At 35.9% G+C, this 23,117-nt stretch overlaps 1 protein-coding gene, 2 non-coding genes and 1 pseudogene across 3 annotated transcripts; 3 read left to right on the forward strand and 1 right to left on the reverse strand.

Annotated features, from left to right (window-relative positions):
- The first annotated feature begins 2,198 nt into the window (after positions 1 to 2,198).
- On the forward strand, positions 2,199 to 2,280 carry LOC125477891. The gene has a single exon (XR_007258762.1). It is a non-coding gene; the product is annotated as a small nucleolar RNA R160 (small nucleolar RNA).
- A 99-nt stretch (positions 2,281 to 2,379) lies between these two features.
- LOC125477889 lies at positions 2,380 to 2,461 on the forward strand. Its single transcript, XR_007258760.1, has one exon. It is a non-coding gene; the product is annotated as a small nucleolar RNA R160 (small nucleolar RNA).
- An 8,279-nt stretch (positions 2,462 to 10,740) lies between these two features.
- Positions 10,741 to 20,688, reverse strand: LOC103946661 (protein PHYLLO, chloroplastic). The gene is given in 29 exon segments (XM_009357420.3): positions 10,741 to 11,465; positions 11,567 to 11,674; positions 11,767 to 11,924; positions 12,010 to 12,309; positions 12,410 to 12,871; positions 13,002 to 13,145; positions 13,383 to 13,550; positions 13,674 to 13,916; positions 14,016 to 14,171; positions 14,254 to 14,371; positions 14,463 to 14,594; positions 14,961 to 15,086; positions 15,518 to 15,676; positions 15,930 to 15,997; positions 16,092 to 16,394; positions 16,682 to 16,906; positions 17,099 to 17,665; positions 18,050 to 18,148; positions 18,234 to 18,428; positions 18,503 to 18,607; positions 18,826 to 18,894; positions 19,003 to 19,062; positions 19,155 to 19,256; positions 19,416 to 19,471; positions 19,474 to 19,531; positions 19,622 to 19,739; positions 19,828 to 20,030; positions 20,111 to 20,320; positions 20,400 to 20,688. Coding segments are annotated over 29 exon segments (5,142 nt in total). The 5' UTR covers positions 20,550 to 20,688; the 3' UTR covers positions 10,741 to 11,185.
- Positions 20,689 to 20,874: 186 nt separating this feature from the next.
- Positions 20,875 to 21,998, forward strand: LOC108867434 (annotated as a pseudogene).
- The last annotated feature ends 1,119 nt before the right edge of the window (positions 21,999 to 23,117 follow it).

Here is a 23,117-nt window from a genome sequence, read left to right on the forward strand (position 1 = left end):
TTTTTCTGTGCAATGTTTTTTTTTTTTTTTAATTTTTATAATTAATACCTCACAATGGGTGATTCAATAAGTTGTTTATTAAATATTATTTTCTCTATTTTTAAACATATTCAAAACATCTTAAGAGGCCTGTAGTACCGGTTATTAAAAAAAAAGTTTTTTGCACGCACATAATAATGTGAATCAATTAGTTCTCAAATGATTATTTTTTGTTTTTGTGTTAACAAGCGATATTATCTACACTAAGGGGGAGAGAGTGGGCTTAGCCTCATAATGGACTAGCGATAATGTGATTCAATCACTAGCGATAATGTGATTCAATCAATTGTTTATTAAATATTTTTTTTAACATGTTCCAAATATCTTAAGAGGCATGTACCACCAGTGATAAAAAAAGGTATTTCGCACGCGCACAATAATGTGATTCAATCATTTATTTATTAAATATTATTTTCTCTATTTTTAAACACTTAAGAGGCGCGTAGTGCCGGTTATAAAAAAGGTCTTTCGTACGCGCATAATAATGTGATTCAATTAGTTGTCAAATGATTTTTTTTTTTTGAACAAATGATATTATCTACACTAAAGGGAGGGGGGGTGGCCTTAGCCTTGCAATGAGCTAGCAATAAAGTAATTCAATCAGTTATTTATTAAATATTATTTTCTCTATTTTTAATGTAAATTCAATAGAATGTAGATGAAAATTGAAAGATCGATTTTATTATAGATTCAGCTACTTTGATTGGTTTATGAGAGGTTTCTTCTAGCATAATCTAATATTATTCATTTAGTCCAAATATTTGACTTTCTTTTTGTCATAAAAAAAATATTAAAGCAATTCACGCATATAAATACATTTAAAATGTCTAAGTCACGCGTAGCACACCATGATTTAAAAAATTCACTCCCGTGTATGAACGTTAGTAAAAAGAAACAAAACAAATATAAAAGTCAAAGGTGAGGGCATAACCTAATTAAAATAGCCAATGCATATGTGGCAATCTTCATGTGCCTTTTGAACATAGCTACCATGCTACTATTTTGGTGAGTTTTGGAATTTTATTGTTTGATTGTTTTGATTTTTGTTGTTTCTTTAGATGGCTGTGTATCATAATAATCACAGTGAACCAATAATGTTGAGTTTTTACTTTTTGCAGTTGGTGATGATTTTGTGAAAAATACAAACTCACTTAGCATAGTGAAAAGTGTATGTAGATATAAAATTATGGAGGTATTTGGGTTCTCTAAAATTTTATTAGTAATTCTAAATACAATTACATGAGTTGGCTTAAATAGAAAACAATCATAACCCAAAAGGAAAACAAAAATAAACATATAAAAAAATATCAAATTTTCCCTAATACTCTAATAACCCGATTTTGCTTGCAATTTAATAAAAATTCGTCTAGTAGATTTCATCATTTCCTTTCAGCTTTTTTTCATGTTTCCCTGTTAGATTCATCATTTCTTTGTTGAGGATACTAAACATGAAAACTAAGGATTGTCATCCCCAAGCCTTAAATTTTCCTAATATCCAGTTGAATTTTCTTATCGGTAACTCTCGGGTTGGAAATGACTTATATCACTTGATAGTTTTTAGAAAAATTAGATTTTCTCACCACTAAAAGCCTAAACTAGCTACTAGAAATGCCAACAGTCCCTTAGTATAAATTAAACCAAAAGCCTTGAAATCGATCATCACATCATCCCAAAATTCACGGCATAATTAGAATGAAATGGAGAAAGATGTAGGCAGCCATATATGATGGTTGTTTTCTTGGTCACTGCATCTTGTGAGTTTTCTTAACCACTGATAGTCTAGTGAATGGAGTATTTTGTGTTGCCTTTTTATTTTGCAGGTAAAAATCCCTCTTCCGGTTGCATTAAGCTCCCGCAAGTACAACTGATAGATTTCCCACGTCAGGTACTTCGCCGTTGAGTATCCCTTTTCTTCAGTTTTGATATCTGTAATTATTGTGTGGATTTTACTGGGATTTTGAAATTATCAAGTTTTAATCTTGTAATGCACCAGATAGCCCCTTGCTGCTTGGAAACATGGTAGCAGGGAAATTTCGAGCAAAGGGTTGGGTGCAAGATTCAATCTTTGGCATCGGTTGTGCAGTGAATCTGAGTGATTTCTCTTGCACAACTATTATTTGCCCGGAAAATACAAGTACTAAATCTGAAGAAAATGGCAAAGCAAAATGATGAAATCAGATTTATTTTAATCTGAATTTGATGTGGAATTTCAAATCATGCCTTCAAAGTTCTCTGATTGCTCTGCCATATCTTTTAAAGTTTGAGATTTTATCTGAATTTATGGTTTGATTCTTGTGTTTTTACTGTTGCATTTGATGTATATGTATATGGATTTTATGAAGCAAAATGAGGAGATTTATATTGCTGAATTTGATGCGGAACAACCTCATACCATATTGGTCTTCAAAGTTCTCTGATTGCTCATGTTGCTATGTTATGTCGAGTTTTCGATGAATTTACTAGTGTTACTTGTGATCCTGTTTTCTGGAGCCCAACAATTCCCTATAAACGTGACCCTTCTGATTGAATTGGTTGTTTTTGAGATATGGACATTTAGTAAGTATGTAAATGCGGTTACGAAGGATTTCTTTACTCCTTGTATGAATTAGTTGAAGCTGTTTAATCTTGGCTTATTTCTACTGTTTAATTTTGATTTTGGTGGCTGATGAGACAAGTAGCTAGGAAGAAAAGCTCACAAAATGCAATGACCAAGAAGAGGGCGGTCATAGCTGCCTTAGATGTAGCCTTTCGCATTTTTTATATGTAATTATTTTGTGACACTTGGGATTATATATGTAGTAATGAAGTGCTGAACCCTAGCTTTGAACAATATTTATACTATGGTAGTGTTGACATGTCTGGTATAAAAGTGCTGAAGAAATCTAAAAGTATCAAGTGACATTATTAATTTCCAACTTTAGAGTTGACGATAAGGAAATTAACCTGATATATTTTGCAGACTTTGGGAATGAAATCCTGATTTTTTACATGGTTGATATTGTCAACAAGGAAATGTTAAATCTAACATGGAAAAGAATGTGAAGTGTTGGATACTAGATTTCGACTTTAAATTCTACCTAAACACAAACATATTGTGTCCAAAAATCCATTCAGGTAAACACAATGAGATTTCACAGCTACTTGACCCAAAGAACCATCACATGACTCAAAAATCTATTTGTATGACTCGTACGGTTTGGATTTTAGGTTTATGTTGTTTTTAATTTTGAGAGTATTTGACTCTATTTATGTGTGTGGCTTTGACTATGCTTGAATTTTTTTTGTAAAAACCGATATTTATGAAATAAGAGCCTAAAATTTAGGCATATACAGAGCAAAACCTCTATGTAGTAATAATGTTGCGACTATTAGTATTATTACTATGAAGACGTGATTACTTGATAGACGTGTTGTTATAAAAATAAAATCTGACTTAGTTACAAATTATACTACGTTAATAGTGGAGTATGTCAATTTTCAAAATGTAGAGATTGGAAAAAAAAAACCCTTGTCTCAAGTAGCTAGTCCATGTGCATGTGGTTAGAAAAGATATGTAGAAGGGTCATGTTGAAGGTCTTACTAACAATGATTGACATTATTGTATTACATTTTGAGAATATTATGAAGCGTACCAAGTAAGTGGTTCGCACCGTATTTACATACTCCCAAATTTCATTTCTTCTTTTCCATATTTTCGGTACCAAACAAGGAAATTAAATATCAGATATCAATCTTAAATTGTGATTTTGTTTCCTAAATATGATATTTTATTTCCACATCAGGAAACACACTATAAAATCCTATGGAATCAAATCAATTACATGATTTACTAGATATATTCAGATTTGTTTGGCTTTTTGATATAATGTGTGAAACTATCAAAAATGTGCATGAGAGCCCTTATAAATATAGATTACGGGCTCACTTTACTGAAAGAGAAACATCTTTACTGAAAGAAAAACATCCCCACAGCGTGACTCAACAAGAAAAACATGGAGAAGGCTGCGTTTAAGACGAGTATGATTAGTCGGGTCGTCTTCTTGGTCATTTGTGAGTTCTTTTCTCCCAATTAGTCAAACTCTCTTCCCATAATATATGATTGTCATTGAAGTCGATTGTTTGTAATTTTAAATACATAAAGGCCGTCTCCAGTGGATTTAATTATTTAAAATCTGCAGGCGTGGCTGCAGGACCAGAAGCAGCTAAGGCTGTTCAACGATGCAATTCGAAGGCCGACTGCGATCCATGCCCCTCAAACTTTGTTCTTTGTATTAATCACGTCTGCACATGCGAAGTCGCAACTGCTATTCACGACGTCGCCGCCGACTGCCGGAGTCTCACCGACTGTAGAGATACTGCAGAAGACTGTCCAAAGGGAAGGGCTACGTGTCATAACGGGAAATGCTTGTGCTTTCTCCCTGAGTTCTCTCAGTCTGGCCTGCAAATTCAGAACAATCAATGTTCCGTTTGGACCGACTGCAAAGGAGTTAAATGTGCTTCGGGAACTATCACATGTGTCGATGGGGAATGCAAATGTGTGGATGGTTAATGTATATCTTAGCTATACATTATATATTTACAAGTACTTTTGTCCATCTCTATAGCTAAAGGCTAAAATAACTGGCCGTGCAACTTCAAAATTTAAGCCTGTACGGTGGATTGACAAAAGTTGCAATCTTTCTTTAAGAAATAATAATTGAAATGCTGTAATAATTATAATATGGTTTATTGATCCATATTTTAGTTAAACTGTTGAAGGCATGAAAAAAGTTGAAGTTTCATCATAAAACCAATTGATAACATGGGGAGTAGCCCAACCTTTTATAAGCTCTTGCAATGCTTCTCCTTTTACCAATGTGGGACTTTTATACCTCACATTCTCACACGCCTCCTCACGTGTAGTTAATTTTCAAGCCTAATATGTAGACAACACGAACGGAGTGGTGTGGAGCACGTGTAAACCGTTGGGCTTCACATGTGGGCCAACATGCTCTGATATCATGAAGAAAGTTGAGGTTCCACTGTAAAACCAATTGACAATATGAGAAGTAGTTTAACCTCTTATAAACCCTTACAAAGGTTTATTCCTTCATCAATGTGAGACTCTTTTAAGGTGATGGTTTATAAAATTTGAATTTGGATGCAAGAAAGTGAGTCACAATTTTAGGCAATGGACCTTTAGTTATTTAAATTATTTTGATTTTTTTTTAAATAAAAAGAAATAAAAAGCTAGGAGCCCCTTTTTGGGATCATGACTTCACCAAAAAGTAGTGGGAGAAAAACCCCAAACAAAAAAGTTCAAAAGAAGTATAAAATATTGTATAAAATAATGCAGGGGTATTTTCATCATATAAACAGTATTTTTTTAATAATTAAAATTTTTTTATATAGTGCTTTTTTATTTTATTTTTTTATAATTAATACCTCACAATGGGTTAGTAATAAAATGATTCATTCAGTGGTTTATTAAATATTATTTTGTCTATCTTTAAACACGATCAAAACGTCTTAAGAGGCGTGTAATGACACACCCTGACCGAGATCAAGGCGTGCTGGCCGTCACGCTAGGGTGACGGCCAGCACGCCTTGATCTCGGTCGGGGTGTGGCACATAACGCCGTTTATAAAAAAGGTCTTTCACATGTGCATAATAATGTGATTCAATTAGTTGTCAAATGATTGTTTTTTGTTTTAGTTTTTTTTTTTTTTAACAAACGATATTATCTACACTAAGGGAGAGAGGATGGGCTTAGCCTTACAATGGGCTAGCAATAATGTGATTCAATTAGTTGTTTATTAAATATTATTTTCTTTATTTTTAAACACGTTCAAAATATTTTAAGAGGCATGTACCGCCAATGATAAAAAAGGCCTTTTGCACTCACACAATAATGTGATTCAGTCATTTATTTATTAAATATTATTTTCTCTATTTTTAAACACTTAAGAGGCACTTAGTGCCGGTTATAAAAAAAGGTTTTCGCACGAGCATAATAATGTGATTCAATTAGTTGTCAAGTGATTTTTTTATTTTTTTATTTTAACAAATGATATTATCTACACTAAGGGGAGGGGGTGGGCTTAGCCTCACAATGAGCTAGCAATAATATACTTTAATAAGTTATTTATTAAATATTATTTTCTCTATTTTTAATGTAAATTCAATAGAATGTAGATGAAAATTGAAAGACCGATTTTATTATGTGGACTCAACTGCTTTGATTAGTTTATGAAGGATTTCTTCGAGCATAGTCTAATATTATTCATTTAGTCCACATATTTGACTTTCTTTTTGTCATAAAAAAATATTGAAGCAATTCACACATATAAATACATTTAAAATGTATAAATCACGCGTAGCACGCTGTGATTCAAAAAAAATCTTTTACACGCGTGTGAACGTGTGCATGAAGACTAGTAAAAAGAAACAGAGCCATTGGAAAAGTCAAAGGTGAGGGGCATAACCTAATTAAAGTAGCCAATGCATATGTGGCAAGCTTCATGTGCCTTTTGAACATAGCTACCATGCTGCTTCTCAATTTTGGTGAGTTTTGGAATTTTATTGTTTGATTGTTTTGATTTTTGATGTTTCTTTAGATGGCTGTGTATCATAATAATCACAGTGAACCAATAATGTTGTTTTTATTTTTTGCAGTTGGTGATGATTTTGTGAAAAATACAAACTCACTTAGCATAGTGAAAAGTGTAGATATAAAATTATGGAGGTATTTGGGTTCTCTAAAATTTTATTAGTAATTCTAAATACAATTACATAAGTTGGTTTAAATAGAAAACAATCATAACCCAAAAGGAAAACAAAAATAAAAATACATAAAAGTATCAAATTTTCCCTTACCCGATTTTGCTTGCAATTTAATAAAAATTCGTCTTGTAGATTTCATCATTTCCTTTCAGCATTTTTTTTTCTCATGTTTCCCTGTTAGATTCATCATTTCTTTGTTAAGGATACTAAACATATATTGACCCAAAAAAAAAAAAAAAAAAAAAAAACTAAACATGAAAACTAAGGATTGTCATTCCCAAGCCTTAAATTTTCCTAATATCCAGTTTAATTTTCTTATCGGTAACTCTCGGGTTGGAAATGACTTGTATCACTTGATACTTTTTAGAAAAATTAGATTTTCTCACCACTAAAAGCCTAAACTAGCTACTAGAAATGCCAACAGTCCTACAGTATAAATTAAAACAAAAGCCTTGAAATCGATCATCACATCATCCCAAAATTCACAGCACAATTTGAATAAAATGGAGAAAGATGTAGGCAGCTATATATGATGGTCGTTTTCTTGGTCACTGCATCTTGTGAGTTTTCTTAACCACTGATAGTCTAGTGAATGGAGTATTTTGTGTTGCCTTTTTATTTTGCAGGTAACCATTATTCTCATAATCCGCGTCGCTCTGGAAACAAATAATGTTCGTCACATGAGACAATATAATGTTACAAACAAACTAACTGCAAGAAGGTGCGCTCCATGTGAACATTAACGGGAAAGCTCGACTGTGTTTTGGTCAATGCATGTGCGCTGATTCGCCTTGATCAAGTCATACGTTCATCTTCACTAATAAAGGTCTTAGCTACATTTTCTCTGCTTGCTATTTAAAATAAGGGACTAAGCTGGCTAGGTGTAATTCAATATAAATGTTGCATTAGCAAGTATGTTCCAGGTGTTATACACTCTGTTTGCTTGTTTAACCGGTATATTATTGGTTGAAGGTGACTAAAATACTCGTAACGTAATAAAATTTTCGAACTATCAACTATGAATGACAATCTGTAGAAAAACTATGGATGACAGAATCTACAGAGAAACAGTTCGAACGTGATTTTTATTTCAAGTGAATTACGATATTCAATAAAATACACTACATTAAGGATCTCAGGAAAAAATATGGTTTTGTAAAGATGGAAAATGGTTACGCCTTGATTGATGTAAGCTACCGTTGGCACCAAATCAATAATGTGTGGCCGTAGGGTTAAAAAATTGATCAAAGAAGGAATTATATATATTTCCCCAACAAAGCTTTTCTATTTCACATCTCCGATATGAAGGATGAACTATAAAATCAATTGAGAATATGAATAGTAGTTCAACTTACTTATAAGTCTATACAAGGTCTCTTCTCTTATCAATATAGGTTTCATTCTCAACAATATATTAGATTACGCTATGATTTATGCCAAACCTTTGCGTATGATATTTGACTTAGTATATTCAAGAAATTTTCTTCTTCTATATATTCAGTTATTTTTCATGTTGGATTCAAGATTCCTTTTTTATGGATTCAAAGCATGATTTCTCAATTCTTTCGTTTCCAAATTCAGAACTTTTTTCTACACATTCAGTTTTTTTCATCTTGGATTCAAGACTTCTTTTTATGGATTGGTAGCAAGGAAATTTTGAATTTTTTCATTACCAAATTCAATTTTTTTCTATATATTCAGTTATTTTCTATGTTGGATTCAAGATTTCATTTTTATATATGGATTATAAGCAAGGAAGTTATGAATTGTGAATTCTTAATTGTTTCATTTCCAGATTTGTTATCTCTTTTCTAATGTTGGAGTCAAGATTTCTTTTTTTATGGATTTGGAGCAAGAAAATTGTGAATTCGTAATTCTTTCATTCCAATTCATATATATATTCTATATATTCAGATCCTTTCATCTTGGATTCAAGATTTCTTTTTTATTGATTTTGAGTAAGGAAATCGTGAATCGTTAATGCTTAATTCTTTCATTCCCAAATTCAGATTTTTTTCTATCTATTCAGTCATTTTCCATGTTGAGTTCAAGACTTTTTTATGGATCGGAGTAAGAAAATTGTGAAATCTCAATTCTCATATTCAGATTTTGTTTCTATATATTTAGTTTAATTTTGGGAAATCAGTTACACGACTAGTTATTTCTCGATTTCTCTAACGCTCAACTTTCTTTAAAAAAAAAAAAAAACTTCCACAAATATACCAACGCCTATAATATAAATATAGCCCAAGGGTCTCACCACCTACGTACCCTGCAAAACAAGCCTTGAAATTGATCACTATCAAAGGTTGACACAATAAACAAAAGCATGGAGAATGTTACATCTAAGGCAGCTATCATCTTCGTATTCTTCGTTATTGTATCTTGTGAGTTTTTTAAACTAGTATCTTCGAATACAAATATTACATTATTATTACAGTTTGTATGAAAGAATGTCTAATGCAATATTCTCCATTTTGCGTGTCGAAATGGTATTTTATTTACATAATTAAAAGTCTCTAAATGGAGTGTGGTTTTTTATGTGCTGGTGTACCAGTGTTCTCAAAAGCCGAAGCAGTTCCAAATATTGATCAGGACGATGGGAAAATTGGTACATGTTCCAATCAGACTGACTGCGACAAGATTAATTATAAATGTCCATGGGGAAAGCTCCTCTGTGCTGATGGTGAATGCAGATGCCCTCGCCGCCAGCTAAATCAAATTAACAAATGTTCCAACCAGACCGACTGCGACAAGATTAATTATTTATGTCCATCGGGAAAGCTTTCCTGCGTTGATGGACAATGCAAATGCGTTGGTTATCTGCTGCCAAATGAAATTGGTAAATGTTCTAAACAGAAGGACTGCGACATGATTAATTATTTATGTACATCAGGAAAGCTCCAATGTGTTAATGGGCAATGCAAATGCGTTCCCTATCTGCCAAATCCAATCGGTAAATGTTCTCAACAGACTGACTGCGACAAGATTAATTATTTATGTCCATGGGGAACGCTCCAATGTGTTAATGCGCAATGCAAATGCGTTAACTTGCCTTGATCGAGCCTCGCAGTATCTTAACTCTACACAGTCTCTCCTAGTTGCGCACATAAGCTAGCTTGGGTGCAACTTAAATGTTCAATTAGCAGAATAAGTATGTATTAATCTTCTTTCTACAGAAAGATAGAAAGAATATTGAAAAAAAAAAATGTTTAGTTATCTCTTTCTTATGAATGGTTTACATATATAGAGCCTTCTTCATGTTTTAAGAGTAACTGAAAAATGTTTTTAAAATATGGTTTTGTCCATCAATCTCGTAAGAATAATTTAAACAGCATTAGTCCGAATATAATCGAACAAGATTACATAAGCTTGACAATTTTTTATATTAGGCGTATGCCCAAGGCTGCATAAGTTGGTTGGCAATAATCACAATTACTTGTAGCAAAAAAGTAAAAATAAAATAAAATCATCACGTTTCAGCGCTTGCATGATATTTGCTTCACCAAAATTTTATCAAGTCGTTGTTATTGTCACTTAGTATTCATTTGTACTTGAGATTGTGTCCCAGCTTAAAACTAATCTGAAAATTAGCAGCTAAGCATGCTTAGCTTAGCTATTGAAAACCAATTCATAACAACCTATAAGTAAACAATTTTCTTTATTATTAAAGACATAAAATAAATAAAAAAAGCGAAAAACAAGAAAGTTGTACCATGTTGGATTATTGTTTTATAATATTTTTTTTATACAATATATTTTTACCAAGGAGTGAGAATCAAATAGTATCGTACTTACCATCACGAGATTCGAACCTAAAACATCTTATTTTTCAAGTAATTAAAGATAAATGTCATTAGAATGTAGTAAGTGGCCTAAGAGTAGTTTTCTGTTTAATGAAAAATGTTTTGTGACGAATTTTCTATTAAAACCCCCTCCTTAAATGCAACGATATATTGATAATTCAACACAATGAGGATTACAATCTAAGAACAAGAGTTCTTGAGTGAATCCAGCAGTTTGGTTAAAAAACGATGTTCTTCTGACTCTCGGTGCAACAAAACCGAACGCTCTAGATCTTGAGGCACAGTAATTTGCCTCGACATCAAATACACATGCAGAGTTTTTGGGTGGCTTTGAGCCAGCACCAGAAATCGTCCAGTCACCGGAAAGAGGCCGATGTTTGACTAGCCGTGAAGGTAAAATGAAGTGCGTTGGCGACAGCATCATGTAGCGATGGAAAATGCAGTTGCTTAGACAGATAGCAAGTTGGCAATATTCGTTGCTATGCTTCTGTATGACTGCCACGATTTATGTATTTATGGACATCCCCAATGTATCCATCACAAAGCAAATGCGTAAAAGAGCGAAGATAGTAACATCTCTAAATTGCCTTCTGGTTTTGAATCAAATTCGAGTTCACTCTCCCCAAAAATCGTCTCAATGTGCTGATTACAGGGAGAGGGTTCTCCAGATGAGCAGCATGTCCGCAATCTGGAATCTCAACTATCTCATAGATGTCATGGGGAGGGCCGTCTCCACTCGCCGTGCCACCAGCAAATTCACAGGACATATCCTTAGCTATCGCCTTGAACTTTTTATCCTCCTCTCCAACAATTAGCAAAAGGGGTGTTTTGCAGTGCTTCAAGTCTTCCCACAATGGCCTGACATGCAAACAAAGTATAATTCAGATTTCAAAACGTATCTAGTATAAGTATTGTAGTGTGGGAATCAAATAATCAGTAAAATGGTCAGGGAAGCTTACGGCTGCCTCCCAATACTTAAACCGGAAAGCACTTTTGCAAGACTCTGCACATCTTCATGATGCAGGCGGCTGGAAACTATCTGACGAAATCGGGGATGGACTCTTAAGCTGTTCAAATTACACATAGGGTTACTGAAGCGTGTGAATAATGGAAAATCTAATAATCCAAACACCGTTAAGGCCGAAAAACCTAAAAGTACCTGTTCCACAGCTCTCCAGAATACCAGGTGTCTAGGAAGAGCTCTAAGCCGTGATCAATAAGGAAGCGAGCTCTAGAGTCATCCTTAGCTCTACGAATTTTTCTATCCACTTCATCTTTTAACCCAGGGCTTCCAGATATTACAACAGCTCCATTGACCTTCATAACAAAATTCCCACTATTGTTAACAACACTTAAACTAGAGCTAAATTTGAAATGAAAATCTTCAAAACTGTATACATACTTTGTCTGTACACCTCAAAGCCATGTAGAGTGCAATCCTTGCTCCCATAGAGTAACCCACAATAGTAACCTTTCCAGGCGTAATCTGTTTAATCACTTCACATAAAAGATCGGCAACAACCTCAATTGACAAACCTGAATCCTGTACAGCATCGTTATCACCATGGTTCTGTATCTTTGTTCCACCATGACCAGGAAGGTCAATCGAAATGCATCTTGCACATCCTGAAATCGCCTTCATCATAGCAATCCAATCTTCACCAGTTCCAAGAAACCCATGAAGAAATACAAAAACATTTTCCTGCATGAGCATGATTTTGGTATAGTGAGCATGCAGTATAGGAGATGTAATACATGTAAGCTAAGACAGAGAGTGTCAAGGATATGAAATTTTTACTAACATTGTATCTTTCTCCAATCTCGTGGACTATGATGGAATAAGAGAAAGCCTTTGAATCTACAGTAAGCTGGAATACGCGGACTTGCTCTCCAGTAAAATTTCTATGAACTACATTGCCATTTATTTGAAATTTTTGAATAACTTGATCAGCATCAGCAACAGATGCTTCTACGAAGCCACTGACTGGATTACAACCTATCTTGAGAGGAGTGGTTGTTACATCTTCTTTTAGCCAGCGGTATGTTCCTAAACCATGGGCTATTGACGGGGCCAATTCATAATTCATCATTTCACAGATTTCTGAATTTTTCAGGTTGAGATAACAGCAAAACTGAATATATGCTGACAAACCTAGGCCACTTTCAAATGCAGCACTAACAACGGCCATTTTCTGGTGCTGCTGAGCCCACTGAGCAATTATTGCTGCATTTTCAAAGCCACCAACAACACTAGGTTTAATAACCTGAAAAAACCAATATGAACAACCTAAATCAGGATACACCATTGAAATTTTACAAAGGGTCATGAATTTCAGTAACGAAGACATCAAAATGCAAAAGATACTAATGAGCAATGCATAAACTGCCACTTACAATAGCTACTATTCCTGGATGGGTGTACTTCACTAGCTTGTCAAGTGGATGTTCTCTAATACTGTCAATAGTTTCATCCAGTGCCACGGGTAACCCGCTTTCTTCACAGAACTTGACAATATCACCTTCGTTTTGAACAGGTTCCTGAAATAAATAAATAGTGATAAGGTCAACGAAGACATTAAAAATATAGTCACAAGCATCATTAATCCTAAATTCATATTAACAAAGGAAGATGAGGCACAAGCCGCACAATGTTAAATCATCAAAATTAAAAGTATGGCAACCACATAAAATTTGATCAGAAATAGATTCCATCCCTTGGGACGCAGTTGTAGAGTAGAGTAAAAACGATAAGTTAACAAATTTTTTAGAGTATACCTCAATATACTGCAGATCACAATCCTTTACCAAGGAACCAAACTGGATAGCTTCTTTATATGTCCAGTTCCGATTGGCATCTGCACGAACTTGAATCTGGTACCCAACTTTCTTTCTTACTGCCTGTATAACTGCAGCATCGTGCAAGGGACTCCCCTGACGTGCTACCTGTTGCAAAGTCATTGGAAAGCCACAAACCAAGCCTTTACTTTTTTATGCATAATAAAAAATTCAATTTGACCATATCTTTTGTAATATTTCAATATACGTTCAGAGAGAAGAGAGAAGTACCTTCAGCTTTACTGCAGTAAATCCTTCTTCAACAAGTGCTGCTACAACATCAGCTACTTGAGTGGGCGTTCTATTGGAATCAACTAGGGCACAAATCTGAACTGTCATCGGCCTTTCAGATATACCTCCTTCAGCTTTCAAGGGATGGAGTAGGCCTAATAAGTTGGAACCTTGCCTTGTCGCTAATGCATTGAGAATTGCCATTTCCAAACCACATCTAACACTAGGCAAGAGCGTGCATGGCTGTATCACAATCAAAAGCATATGTTCTATGAAGATATATTTATAACAGAGCTCTATCTTTTTCCCTTTCTGATAAGTACGTTAAAAAAAAGGATTTACCAGTATTCCCAGGTTGGTCCATATCCAAGAAGAAAAAGAGCCCTTTAGCAGAGGAAGGAAGCAACTAATCTTAGCTCCTTCCATCATATGAACAAGTAACCTCAGTTGCTCTTCTACATCAAGCAGGCTTTCTCTGTGGATATCGAGAGGCGAAACCTGTTTAATTAAAGTCATCGATGGTCAAATAAGGATTATAGAAACACAAGTGGATTAGTTGAAAATTTGTACCAAAACTAACCTCGCCAAACCCAATGCTTCCATCCTCAAGATACAAAGTTAAAATAAACCCTTCTCTGTAGAAGCTGGTTTCATTATCATCAACAGAAACCATAGTAGGAGGAGCACAGAGTGGTATACTGTCCAAAACAGAATAAAAATATATCAAATCCTTCTTTCCAAGCATAATTAAAGAATACTAAAAATTTATTCCATCATCAAAGAATTCACCTAAATACTGAATACTCCATTCTATGGACTCTATAAAGTAAAGTGCCATCAGCTGGTGAGTCTTGAACAGAAATCTTTGAGGAGAGGCTCAACGCATGATCTGCTGCTTGGCACGCAAACTTTCTTAAAGTACTGAGATAAGATGATATTTTTCTTTTTGTAAGTACTAAAGAGGGAAAGAATTTGTCTGCAGTCAGTTAATAAGCCGATAAAAATAAGGAAAAGAGGGAAATAATATGTCCGCAGTCAGTTAATAAGCTGATAGAAATAAGGGTAAATCTTTACTACCCTTAAGTTTCGTGGTTTTCAACATTTATTACACGAAGTTTTTTTCATCCCAGAATTAACAGTCATTGTCCCAAAATAAACACTTTAGGTATGACTCTGGGACGAAAAAAAAACTTCATGTACTAAATGTTGAAAACCACAAAACTTAAGGGTGGTAAACTGAGATTTACCCTAAAAATAACTTATCATCAAGGTAGCATAACCACAAACCTGTGAAAGGTGGCATTGGCATCTATGCAGCCCTCAACTTCAATGACACAATCCACCTCTTTATCTTGAGATGTCAATAATGCATCTTCCAGCTCCACCTTTGTCTTCACATGTAGATGCATCACACTGAAATAATTGTTTTGAAGTCTTAAAAACAATGGGTTTACAGTTTGGTGAAAGGAATTCAACGATGAAGATGGAAAATGTAAGCATTGGTGCAGTTGATCAACTATCAAAATCATATATGCAAGCACATTCTTGAGACAATTTCAAATTCCATATATCTCGGATATTCACACTAATATACCCAATTGGCTGTGTGTTGTTTCAAGGTCGTTCATTGCTTGGTGATGCCCTAAATGGGTGATCATTACTCCAACACCCTCAAACCCTATTCTTTCATGTTAACTATCTATCGAATTACTTCGCAAGTGGCAACTTTAAGCACCTCCAAATCGAGCAATTACCACACACTGAAATCTAGAAAGGATGATTTATGACTACATGAATATCGCATGTCAACCAAGTTTATAGTTCAGATATATAAAGATTTTTACCCATGTGCCACACACAGGTTGTGGATTGAAACATTGTGAGAGGTGTAGAAGTATTGATTTAGTATGCTTGGCTCAACTGTATCCGCTATAGGAAGGAGACTGAATATTGCACCACCATGATTATTGATCACAACTATCGTCATTGGTTTCCGCAATGTCCTTCATCACGTAGTAAATTTGTTAAACCGAGAAACAAATTCTTTGTCTGGATTATAAGACAGCAGAAAGAGAAACCAAACATGCAGACGATACAAAAAAAGCATATAGAATTACCAATAACCTCCTCTAAGGAAATGAAAGGCAGATCAAAAGATTTTAAACTTAAAGGAAAAGGCGATGTGGAAAAAGAGAAGGGAGCAATAGACCGGAACAGAACTTACAAGCCTGGAAAACCAATAGATAAGCATCCTACCTCTGGTTCACAATTGCCAAGCCATTTGTATCGTGGAGGAAAGAAACATCCCCAATCACGCAAAGCACCTGAACATAACACAAAGGAAAAGGCATTCAAGTACAGTTCACAAGAATAAACAATGGTAGTTCCAAGAAATGAGACCAATATAAAAAAACTTACTCGTTTATTGCATCCAACAGCAAAGCCAACAGCTGTGCTGAGTAACCCATCAATACCACTGGCACCCCTATTCCCAGCCACCCGAATCATATGACAGGGTAGTTGTAATTTTGAAATCATGGATGCAGTATTATGACTACAACCTGACCAACCACATCCGTACATATCTGCATCACGTATCGCCATACTGTTCCCAATGAAAAGAGCAGACTCGGCTGAAAGTGCTTTGGATATCACGCTTGCAACTTGAGGTTCAGTCAAGAAGTCTCTGGCATAAATTTGAAATGACAACTCCCTCGAAACCTATAATATAGGAAAAGGGAACTTAAAAGGTACAACCCAAAAAGGCAAAACAGAAAAGAAAGATATCAACATTCCAGCCAAATTTTATCAGTTTTCTTCCAGAATCCAGACAGAAAATGTATGCATGAGAGAGCTACTCAGGAGTTTCAGATGGAAAATAAAAATGCCTGGGTGAAATTTAATGTTTAGTCCTAGGGTTGGAACATATCAAAATCTGGATGAAAGCAACAAAAAAAGGCCAAATAATTTAAAATAAAAAGTAGAGCCTCATTCTTGTGATTCATTACCATCACATTTAACGTTTGAAGATAAGTGCTCCATTCTTTGCTCATACAGGGAAGCCCAGCTTTACATAAACAATCGGAAAATTCAACAATGCTACTTTGGATTCTATGGGTTACAATATGAGAGGGATCATGACGAAATGGATGCTTGTCAACCAAGATATATGAGCAGGGAAAGCAGTCCTCTAGCATTTTAGCAACACGCTTGCTTGTAATTCTACTCCCAATCTGTTTGTAAAACAAATTAAAGGATTAAATAAAAAAGAAGAGAATATAGCTCCTCATGCAGTTGGCATCTGTAGTACAATCCACAGAGTTCAAGAATATTACTGAGTTACAAATATACTCTTACAGCGGCAAATTTACCACTTGAAGCAATAAGAGTAAGCTGAGTGAAAGAGGTGGGTCGTGGACGCATACCTGAATAATCAGATCAAAATTTATCCAACTACGCACGGAATCTGAAAGTAGAGCATGGTCAAGATGATCAACGAATAACAAATCATCTCCAATTTCAGGAAAAGAAGTCAGCAGCTTTCTCAATCGTAATCCTGACAGGATGTCAGCTACAACAGGCCATTGAAGGTGTTTAACCAAGAGAAGAACTGCCCACATCTCATCTTCTGAATGGATTGCACCAATTAGTAGAATCCCTTTATTAGTCCCTCTAATTAGATTTAGAATCTCTGACATTTGCCCACAACCATCATCATACGTGTGAGCACTCTGTACCTTAATATACTTAGTAAATGGCTCGGTGCTAGACATCCAAAAGTCTAATCCTTTCAAACAACTCGTCATCCATTTGCTAGGGCTATATTCCCGTGGCTCCCTGAAAGGACAGTTAATATGAACAGGGCCACACGGTGACGAGGTTGCCCAATGTACAGCAGAGTCAAGTGTTGTAAGTACCATCCTTGCTGAAATACGATCGGTGGCTGCTGGAAGGCTGAAGAAAAACCTCACAAAAGAACCAAAATGGTTTACCTGGAATACAAATTCAAAAATGTCAAACCAAAAAGCTTAAAGCAATGTTAACTAGCTTTTCATGCAACTTCATTTTAGCACCAACTCAACATTACATGTTTTGTTTTTTTTTTTTGTTACTTTTAGTATTAGACTCAAATCCTTCATTTTCCATCAGTCTCTTCTCATGCATTGAATAATTTACAACTGCAAGATACTCAGATAGTTTATTACCATGGAAATGCAAAGTAGATCAATTCCAGGAGTATTATCCGTATAGCACACACAAATAAATACGACATAAACGTATGCATATTTTTATTAAAAAGAAGCCATACTATTAAACAACATGCATTTTCCATGAAACAAACTACTGGAAAACTCAAATTAAGTTTTTCTATGTACCTGATTGATAGCTTGGTTTGCTCCAGCATCATGCAATTCTGCAGGACGGTCAGCTGTGAGCAATAGGAGTGGTACAAAATCTTGACTAGCCTCGACAACCTGGACATGTATTGAACAACACTTGTAAAACAACAATGAATGAGAAGACAGATAACTATTTATGAACGACGATGAGTAAACTCACAGCAGGAAGAAGATTTGAAACTGCAGTTCCAGATGACGTTATGACAACAGCTGGCTTCTGAGATCCTCTTGCATAACCAACAGCATGAAATGCAAGTGAGCGCTCGTCATAACATACCATACATGTAATAAGAGGATGAGTGGAGGCAGCAACAGCAAGAGGGGATGATCTTGATCCTGGAGCTACACAAAAATACTAGAACAAAGATGAATGAATCAGGAATACATAAAACATACAAACGTAGAAAGATTTAAAATCGGTAATCTCACCGTCAAACCAAGTCGAGAACATTCTTCAATTATAAGTGATGCCCAAACGGTATTGATGTTGGCCCAATCTTCAACTGAGTAGCACATTTTATTGGTATGGTCCAACTGATAGTAGAAAAAGACACAAATCCTGAACAATATTCACCCAAGTTTGTTCCGTCCAACAGTATCAAAATAAAAACTCAATGTAATGTAATCAACAAAAGAATATCTTTAAGAATAAAAAGTACGTGGCGTGTCTTCTTCCAAGCAATTATGTTTTCTACTACTAGTGTTCATAAGCATACAAAGTTCATATAAGCGTATGCTTTACTGAGACGTACCATGTTGCTAGAAACTGCAATGGTAGGTGAAAGCTTGATACAAAACTGGCAGGAAAACGGAGTCTCTTTCTGCAAAGCAGTAAATGATATTAACTCAATCAGCCTAAGAATGTTTCAACTGAAAAAACGAATAAAATAACAGTAGAAAATGAATATTTACCAGGAAAGGGGGGATACCAGCGTCGTGATGTTAGCCACAACATATTTTCTGCTTGATGACAGAGCGTTCATGTATACCTACAAAATTTTGTCATTCACAAACTAGACAAAAGAGAAACAACCTGTTTGTGAAATAAATTATGAAAAATCTTGATCTTCATAGTTCATACCAAAGGAACATTTCCATACTCATGAAGCTTGAGCTTTCCAAGAGTACGTCTTATATTCATGGAGTGGGAGCTCTTTGGCGTGTGCCAACAGTGACAACTAGCCTGAAAAGGTATAGCGTAAACAACACGATGAGTAGAACTTAAAGTCGTGACTGCCGCTTTCAACAACATATAAAATCAGGAAACGTGATTATTTAATTTTTGGGGAAAGAACTAAATAGCACAATAGTGGAAAAAGGAGAGACAACAACCACAGGATACCTGGTTGAAACATAACTCAAAAGAATGAATGGCTTCCACAAATGTACAAGGGAAGAGTCACTCCAAGCAATTGTTGCTGCTAAAACAGAAGCGCCCTCGTACTCATGTAACTCAATCTGTAAGGCAATATTTGTAAGTTAAATAGTAGTATTATCATTCTCATAACGACGCATTGAACAATCAAACCAACAAGCATGCACATTTACCTGAGGAACGAAAAAGTGGTAAGAACCTGCTTCATGTTTTATGAAAGATGACTCGTGGTCATAATTAATATCCACCAAACCATAAGCCATTACAGAGGTTGATTCATTTGAAAGATATCTACAAGAAAACTATGCATAAGTAAATTACTCTACATTATCATACAACGGTGATCAATTGACAATACAAAAGAAAGACAAGAACTAACCTTTTGACCGAAGAAGAAGATGATGAAGGTGCAAAGTGAACTGCGGCACCAATTCCGAAAACTCCTCGAGTTTCATTTGCATACAGCGACTTATAACTCGGGTTTTTGGCATCCTTGCCAATGAAAAACAGAGGATAAACCGCAGAAGTCTCCGGTTGACTGCAAAACCAGTTCAAGGCTTTGGCACTCGGGGGCACGGCCACCTGCGAAATTCGCCGTCAAAATCCACAATTCAAAGCACAGTGTACGAGAAACCAGTCAGAAACCCGAGATTTTGAATTACCTGAAACCTATGAATTCCGGTACAAGTGGAAGGAGGATTGCGCTTCAACTCCTCAACGGCCTCTCTGATTTTTTCAAGTCCTTGCTGAAGAGTCAAAGCCGGAGGCAGCGTCCGCGTGACGCCGGTCTCGATCACCAAGTCGCCGTCCTCGGCTTCCGACACTTGGCCAACTTCGATCGCCGGGCCGTCGAATCTTACTCCTCCAACGGCCTTAAAAACAAAAACAATACGAAATATCAAACAAAAGTTACATGATTTAAGTGAAAAGGAGAATGGGGAGAAAGATGACCTTGGAGTTAGGGTTTGGAGGCAGACGAAAATGGCGGGATTTTGGGTTGAAGAACGGGAAAGGCGGTGGCAGTGAGGGCGGCATTGTGCGCGGGAGAGACAGAGACCTCTTGCAACATCGGAAAGAGAGAGGATTTGTGAGTAATAGCATCGAATTTGAGAAGGAAAAGAAGAAAAAGGGAGGGAAGTTCAGAGAGAGATACAGAGAAAGAAGAAGAAGAAGAAGGTGGAGAGGAAGAAGAGGATAAGGAAACAGTGTCGTCTCTGCTGCTGTTGCTGTTGATGTTTCTGTTCTGGTGACCGTTGTAAATTTGCATTCAAGAGAATGTGAGCTGGATAATTGGGCCTATTACTGGGCCCAATTTAATGTCGGTGGTCAGGTTGGATTTTTGGATGGGTGAGTTTTGTAGGATCTCCTTTCATGGGAGCCACTGCCTTGCGTGCTATTTTGGTCACAAGCAGGATCTGTGTACTGCATGCCGATGTTTTCACGCAAGGTATCGGCTCTCCGGCCCGACAAAAACATGTTCGTCATCTTCAAAGCATTCCCCTCCGGCGTCATACTTGCCACGGGACGGGGTACGTGCCTGCACGTTTTGCCCGACTCGTTTGATTGCTTGAAATCCGAGTGGTTGCCCGAACATCCGTGGAGGAAGTTTCCATCCACAACGTTTGTGGAAATGCTTTCGGCCATGCTCACTCTCATGGTGGACTCGTTTTCTATGAGTATTTAGTTCGCAGTGCAGCTCGCAGCGGAGAGGAGGAGAATGCCAAAAGTATATACGTCTTCTCAAATATAGCTATTGGGCATGGCCATGACATTTAGACTGAGGATGGACTCAATGATAAGAATTCACTTGCTGAGATATCGTGTTGTCGTACAGGTATAAATATTATGAATTGGTGTTATTTTTTTTTTTTTTTTTTTGTTAACGGCTCAAAAACTTTGATCATTTGAACTGCAATCTAAATTTGCGTAGTGCATTCAACTAAATTAAATATGTTGATCGAGCATTACTTTGAAAAACTAAGTTAGGGTTTGAATCATATTTAACTAAGTTGGAGTGTTGATGCATGCAGGTATTGGAACTAGGGATTGTAGTGCACGCTGTAGTGATTGGATTATAAATGGGGGCATCTGATAATCCATGCACAATCACACCACTCATTGCTGCCCTTTGTTTCCATCAATTATTTGAAGAACTGGGTCTTGGTGGATGCATCGTACAGGTGAGATCACCCAACTAATCTACCATCTCTTGTATAATTAATTCTAAAACATGCTTCAAATTAATGTTGCTTGCAGGCTGAATATGGTATCAATATGAAAGTAATAATTATGTTCTTCTCAGCCACACCACCATTGGGGATAGTACTAGGGATTGCACTGTCAAATATATACTGCGATGACAGTCCGACGGCTCTGATTGTGGTAAGGCTGCTAAATGCAGGGCTGCTCAACTACATGGCGCTGGTGGATCTCCTAGCAGCTGATTTCATGGGGACTAAACTGCATGCAAACGTGAAGCTCCAAACATAGTCTTATATTGCAGTTCTTTAAGGGGCAGGAGGCATGTCAGTAATGGCCATATGGGCTTAGCCTTGCAGATCAACGATAATGTCAAATAGATTAATAAGATAGAATAGGATCGTGCTAGCTAGTTAGTTGTTTATGTATATTGGCTGTGATATATCTGCATGTACAGTAGAATTAGAAATTTTGAGAATTTTAATTTATTAATTTTTCAATCTTTAATTGGCAACGAGTTTGCATCCTTGCATGACATTCTCCTGAAATCTCTTAACCAATGAATAAAGGAAGTTTAGGTTTCGTCATAAAACCAATTGAGAATATGAGGAAGTAGCTTAACTTACTTATAAGCTTATGCGAGGTCTCTACTCTCATCAATGTGAGATTTATTCTCAACATCTCCCTCATGTATGGTGAATTTTCAAGCCAAATACATGGACAATACAAACAGTTTATGTGGCTATTGAGCTTCACATATAGGACAACCTACTCTGATATTATGATAAAATCCATGAAAAAACCCTTGAGATCCGATCCATAAAGCAGTGTGAATCTTCGATAGAAAGAAAAGAGTGAACAGAGAGGAACTAAGCTTCTTTTCTTACTGAACAGCAAAAGTTTCATTAAATTATGAACTGGCTTATACCAGATCTACACACACAAATCACTAATTACTATTATCAATAATTACTTAACTAATAATGTCTACACTAATTAACTTGCTGAGCTGTCACTTGGTTTTCAATAAGTTGCTAAAGGATTTATGCGAACAATGAAAGGGGCTTGTAAGTTGTAACTCGGGAGTGTTTAAAAGTGTTTACTCTTACACCCCGATGCAATCCGAGTTCTATATTAAAATTGTGAATTCCCTCTCCCCCATTGTAGTTCTAATCACTTCTTGGACAACCTACCAATCTTCTTTTCCTATTTGGTAAGAACTACCAACTAATATTATAAGTTTGCCAAACCCAACTGCTAATTAATTAACTAGTACAGGGTTACTCAACTAAGCCTGAGCCATTCGTTTCCAGCTTTACAGAAATTACTATCGTCATTTGCATGAGTCCATGGCTGGTTGATTATTTTAGTCTCTTTGCTGTCTTGTTGTTATTGGCCTGAGTTTCTCAACTTTCCATACAATACATCGTCATGAGTATGCAGTGCATGCTCTGAATTTGATAGCCTTTT

Source organism: the organism of the source record quoted next, unplaced genomic scaffold, assembly GCF_019419815.1.
Source record: "Pyrus x bretschneideri cultivar Hongxiangsu unplaced genomic scaffold, Pyrus_bretschneideri_v1 Contig22, whole genome shotgun sequence".
Taxonomy (NCBI): Eukaryota; Viridiplantae; Streptophyta; class Magnoliopsida; order Rosales; family Rosaceae; genus Pyrus; species Pyrus x bretschneideri.